General features: G+C 33.9%; 1 protein-coding gene across 1 annotated transcript; it reads left to right on the forward strand.

The window, feature by feature from the left end:
* The first annotated feature begins 3061 nt into the window (after positions 1-3061).
* On the forward strand, positions 3062-4298 carry LOC108238924 (T-cell surface antigen CD2-like). The gene is made up of 4 exons (XM_025007014.1): positions 3062-3374; positions 3597-3857; positions 3989-4108; positions 4243-4298. Exons 1-4 carry the CDS (start codon positions 3062-3064, stop codon positions 4296-4298), a joined length of 750 nt encoding a protein of 249 aa, XP_024862782.1.
* Positions 4299-6046: the final 1748 nt, after the last annotated feature.

A 6046-nucleotide genomic window follows, 5' to 3' on the forward strand; every position in this document is an offset into this window, starting at 1 on the left:
TTTGCAACACGCAGTGCAAAACATCTCCATCACATAGATTTGATCAGGTTGTTGATTGTGGCCTGTGTAACCAACCTGTTTATTCAGTTGGAGTATACATGTACAGATATTATTAATACATTAATGCAAATAAAAGGCTAACAGTCAATGGTTTTACAGACTGCTGTGTTTCATCGCAGTGTGGGCATCCAATAACACCACATGGTCTCAGGGGACCTGTTTGAAGTAACTTTTCACACAGACTCACACACATCCTGGGGCGAGCACCCATACACACTCACGTATCAAAACAATCACCACTGATGTGGCTGCTGCCACCACCCAGAGCAGCAACTTCATATCTTGCATTTTTATAAACTGCAACGAGAAACAGAAGAAGAAATTCCACTTAGCCCCTTAATATATTATAGTTTTATTATACTTTTTGAAGTACTAAATTATCATGATATTTATTATTTCCTAAATACAAAAACATCTGTTGCTTTATTAATTGTAACAAACAAGGTGCTAGCTGCTAAATACCAAAATAAGAGCAAATACTTCAGAAATGGAACAATTCTGGTTGAAAATATGATCTGGCAGAATATTCTAACAATAGCATAATGCTAAAAACAATCATATTTCATATGGAACTTCTATGTAGGAACAATTTTAGAAAATGACTAAAAAAGGTGTGGTTATCTTTAGTTGTCACACACATGGTTTAGTTTTTATTTTTATGTTGACAATAATAATGTTAAAGCAGAACTGAAAAGTGTTTTGAAGCCACACTCGGGTGTTTTCAGCTTTTTCCGTGACCCCCCCTGATGTGTGACGTCCATAGTGCTGCTAAGGTTCACGAGCATTCAGCCATTCAGCAGTGAGTGAATGAGCACCAGGACAACATGGCACTGAAGTTTCTTTTTTTTTGGCTTCCAGAAAGATAAAAAACTTTGTCAGCTTGTTGAATTAGCAAAAGCCACTTTTATGCAAATAAAAATGTTGTAAACTCACACAACCTTCAGTTGTTTTTCTGCTAATGCACACACTGGTCTCTTGACATGACAGGAAGCATAGCCACCGAGAACAGAAAAAAGAAAATGTGGTTTAACATCCTCTTTCACACAACAGGTTTTCAAGTCCTATATAACATTTTTTTAAGCTTCACTGAACAAACGACAGGCACATCAACCTTAGAGGAAAATTGCCTGACAGATAATGTGTCATCACATATTAATAGCAAAGTGTTAACGTTTTTGTTATCATAACAATTTGGATATTTGAGTAAAATGAAACTAAGTTTCAAGAATGACTATTTCTAGATGACTTATGTTTTAACAAGCACCTCTGATACACAATACTCATCTTTAGAGAGGTCAGTAGTAAAAATAATGCGGTGCTAAGACGTCATCCACCTCAGCTTTAAATGGTGTTTTGTTTTAAAATACTTAGACTGACTGAATATTAATAAGCAAGACAAATTTATTGCCACTGTGTTGTATTTAAAGTATGGGGTAGGAAGCCACTCTGCATGTTTATTGACTTCTCTCTTTGAATACAAATATAATTTAATTGTTTTTTGTAATACTCTCTCTTCTCTAATACAAAACTTGTGATCACAGATCTCCTGTCTTTTGTGTTCACTGAGAGGTTAAAAGTCACTGTATTAGTTGGCTTGATGAATGGGAGAATATGAGTGATGTTTTCAAAATTTATAATATTTAACCTGCATCACTAATTTCAAATAGTCCAAAACAGTTTGTAATGTTGCCTGAAGTCACAAACGTTTACTCTGGTCATTTCCAGCTACATACAGTAAAGTTTTTAAAAACACACATCATTTAAAAAGTGAACGTTCTACACCAAATACTGCCAAATAACTGCTTAATTTTAATTTAGCTTCTCACCAAACACTCAAAGTAACTTACAGACAAAAGATATACAACGTGTGACTCAGTTTTTTTTTTTTGTTGTTGTTGTTGTTCAAATGCTTCCTCAATTCAGTCCACAGCCCAGATAAGTAGATCTGATACACCGACCTGCTGTCAGCGGAAAACTCAGCAGCCTGTCAATAAGATTCAGAGAAGCTCTGCAGTACGTCAGGTGAGTACGGACAACATGATTCAAAAAAATGAAGTTCTATTACGCATAAAAATTTAATGTTAAGCTAATAGTTGATCACTTTTCTACAGCAGTAGCTGACATTATGCTAAGAATAAATAAAACAGTCAAAAGACAACTGCCTAAGAACAGAAAATAAAAATATATCTGTAACAATATCACAATCTGGCCCCAGAGCATTTATATAACTGATTTGAGGTAAATTATTTGACCAAATTAGGTTTAGATTTATTTAGTTTTACAAAGTTTTTTCTAAGCGTTTTATTGAGATTTGTTATTTGATAAATGATGAGTGCAATTCAAAAGTTGCCTTTAATAAAACTGTGTGTGTGCTTATAAACCGTTCACACAATTATTGTCCTGTTTCTCTTTTATATCTTTAATTACTTCTAACTCCTTCTGTAGTTTTTGTGAAACATCAACAATTTTTAAATCAAAACATTCAGCTCATAGCAGTCTTATTCCTAAGCTTTTTTTTAAATACATAAATAACACGTTGAATAAAAAAAAAAAGATCTCCACAGTTTACAAAGACTTTTTACATAATGTTTTGTTCATAATTAGATTTTTGTCCTTTCAGATTATGTTTTTGATCTGCATGATGATCACAGTTCTGGGAAGAACAATGTTGGCAAAAGGTACATTTTATATATTATATACCTTTTAAGTCATTAACAACAAGTATTTTATCACTTTGTTTAATCCCGTGCAATAAATGAGATGTCATTTTGAATAGCTGCTATTATCAAATATCAGCTGCTTATTAAAAACTGTTTGATTTAAACTTGTAAATCATCAAGCTTCTTAAACTAAATGTTTTCACGAGTGGCTTGCTTCTGTAAAAAAAAACAGATTTATGAAACAACTACTTCATTACATTATGTACATTTACTGCAAACAGAATTGTTCTAAGAGAAAAACATCTGCGCTAACTTAAGTGTTTGTTTGTCTGTCAGGAGCGATGGATTGTAATCTGACTGAAGCTTCTGAAAGCCAACAGTGTTTTGCAGCATTTGGAGGGCCGATTGTTTTTCACCTGCCAGCTGATGTAAACAAAACAACAAGAATCCAGAGGAACAAAAATGTCATTTTTACATCTGCAGAAAAAACAGTGCGGCGTGAGCATGAGAAATACAGAAATATCCAATACTTCAAAAATGGAACCCTTAAGATTGACAAAGCATCAAAAAATGACTCTGGAGATTATCAACTGGAAGTGTATTCAACAACTCGTGAATTGCAAAAGAGAACTAACATCAGTTTAAAAATTCTAGGTAGATACAAAATTTCTACACTATTTTGTTTAATATGTTCACATATTTTTTTTGACAAAAAAATGTTAGGTGCTTTAAAGAAAAACTTAAATATGCTGAATTTAAGGTATTGGGTAATTAATTACTTTTTAATTTATTTTTTTTAAATTAACAAAATTAACATAACACCTGGATATCATAATTGTTTCCTGAGTGTACAAATGACAAGGTTTTGTCTTTCAGCTGCAGTATCAGAACCGGTCGTGTCTCAGGCGTGTTTGTCATCAGATCAGATGACAGTCGGCTGCTCAGCAGAGGGAGATGATGTCGAGTTCACTTTGTCTTTGGACAACAACTTACTAATACAGACCAGGAGTGCAGAAAATAAAGGAGCTTCAAATGTCACCGTCAGCTTATATGGTCAGCTTGAAGGAAACCTGGAGTGTGATGTTCACAACAACGTCAGCCGTGAACAAAGAACCATCCAACTCACAAGCTGCAAAGGTCGTGTTGCATTTTCTTTATTTACATATTTTCAGTTGCTCACAGCTCCACATCTGCTCACTAAATTAATCTGACTTATCTTATCTGTCTTACTACATCAGTATCTCATCTGCCTTAATGTTTGTTTTTAGGAGTCTTTTCTGTAACTGAGGCTGTGATGGCATGTGTGATTGTTCTGCTTCTTGGTTTGAATGTGTTTTTTGGCATCAAACTCCTCAATAAGAAAAAAAGCCCCACAACTGTTAAAGAAGGTGAGAAACAAATGTTCCACTCTGAAGTTTGTCTTCTTGCAAATTAGTACACAAATCTGAACATAAACCTTGTTTGTTGGTATTACACATTCTGAATTAGCTCTTTGTTAAACATACATCTTTTCCTCTTTCAGATGATGCTGAAGATGAAATAGTTTACTCAGCTGTTAGAGTGAAACAGCTGCAGTGATGTTGTCTGTATGATGTTCTGCTGTGAGTCTTTTACAACTGGAACTGTGCATATATATCATAGTGCATTTCACTTGCCTCTAAACAGTTTTTATGAGAGAAAATTTAACGTACATGTATTGGTTTTCTTTCTGGTGTTTCCAGTTGCATTGTGAGGGTCGTTTGTCAAACCAGAGATCTTTTATACTTCTGTTTTACAAAATAAATTTGAAAATACATTAAATATTCCATCTGTATAATCTTGACAATACATTGAAGTAACCTCCAAATTACCCATGTTGATAATATAATAAATATTTTCATGTAAAGTTTAAAAAATGGATGTCACTGATACCGAATCTTGTTTTTTATTTTGTCCAATAATCTGTTGTGATTTTGTTTTTAGTCCATTTCTAGTTGTGCTTTTTAGAATAAAATATATTTACTTGTAAATGTTTGTTGTTGTTTTGTTTTGTTTTTTTACTTTTTGGCAAGATTTATGTAATATTTAATCTATACCAATTTATTTTTATTCAAAAATTACAGCAGTTCATATATTTTGCTTAAGAAAAAAATTATTAGACATTCTGTTTGGAAAATATATTTTTTATTAGCTATAATAGTTTAAGCCATTTGTGATAAAGGTTATGGTTTTTGTAATCCCATTTAGTCTGTGAGTGAGAACAATCTGCAAGAAATCCAGCTTACATCACATCTCGGCTTTAAAAGCTCAACTCCACACTTTCTATTTCTGATCTGAGAAAGCTCCTTGGATGAGAAGCGAAACATCTTCAACTACAGAATAGAAGTCCAGTTGTTTTTGTTTTTTTTTAACCTTTTTTGAATTAACCATGGCCTGGATGACTGAGAATCTACACCAGCAAACAGTCACTGGACACCAAGTTTTATTCGTAAGAGTTGCAAAGATCCTTGTTGACCACTTGGTGTCGACAAAGGCATAAGCAGGAATCCTGAAACTTGTTAAAAATGCTATGATCTGAATTTCTTCTGGGCCCTATTATTATCGTCCCAGAACTTTAAATCAGTTAGGGATTTTTTAACTGCACCATAATCCAGTTTTTACTCTGCTAAAGATGCCAAAGTACTAATCAACTAACAGACTCAGATTATTTGATGGTTGCAGTCCTCTTTCCAGTTTAGGAAATGGTGTAAAAAAAATACTGAATATTTAAATTAGGTTTACTTGTTAAATGATATCTGCCAATGAACATGCGGAGGAAGAAAACTGAACATTAGATCCGAGCAGACCTATTTTGTGTTGCATAAAAAAAATGTGTAAAGTGCAGAAAAGATGAAATATATTAAAGACTTTAAAATTGTCTGAAATCACATATCCACCAGCACCTGAATATTAGTAGCTACTGACTATAAAGTGTAATTAGGAAGTGTTTTGGAAAGTTGCTTTAAACATTTAAAATGTCGCCACATTCAACTCGCCGCATTTGTACTGTTTTAAAATCACATTCTTGTTGACCTTTGGGGAGGAAACAAGTCTGGTCATTCTTTCAGCTCTTGGAATGACTGCGGAGGACGGAGAAAGGACAAGAGAGGTTCAATGTGTGCGGCCCGTAAGCTGGAACAAGTCCTCACGCTCACATCATTAATTACTCCACAGCAAACTCTGAAGTGCAAACCACATCCTTCTAGTCTTTCAGTGTCGGGCCTGCAGTCTCCTCTGCTTGTGCTCTGATTAAATTTGCACTGTGTACACGGTTCTATTTACACTTTCACTCTCTGCCTTTTATCATC

This window comes from Kryptolebias marmoratus, linkage group LG13, assembly GCF_001649575.2.
Source record: "Kryptolebias marmoratus isolate JLee-2015 linkage group LG13, ASM164957v2, whole genome shotgun sequence".
Lineage (NCBI taxonomy): Eukaryota > Metazoa > Chordata > Actinopteri > Cyprinodontiformes > Rivulidae > Kryptolebias > Kryptolebias marmoratus.

Bases quoted from the DNA above. Each gene is read 5' to 3' on its own strand.
- LOC108238924 (XM_025007014.1), top strand. From the start codon at position 3,062: ATGGATTGTAATCTGACTGAAGCTTCTGAAAGCCAACAGTGTTTTGCA. The intron at 3,375-3,596 runs GTAGATACAAAA...TTTGTCTTTCAG, and splicing joins CATCAGTTTAAAAATTCTAG to CTGCAGTATCAGAACCGGTC. The intron at 3,858-3,988 runs GTCGTGTTGCAT...GTTTGTTTTTAG, and splicing joins CCAACTCACAAGCTGCAAAG to GAGTCTTTTCTGTAACTGAG.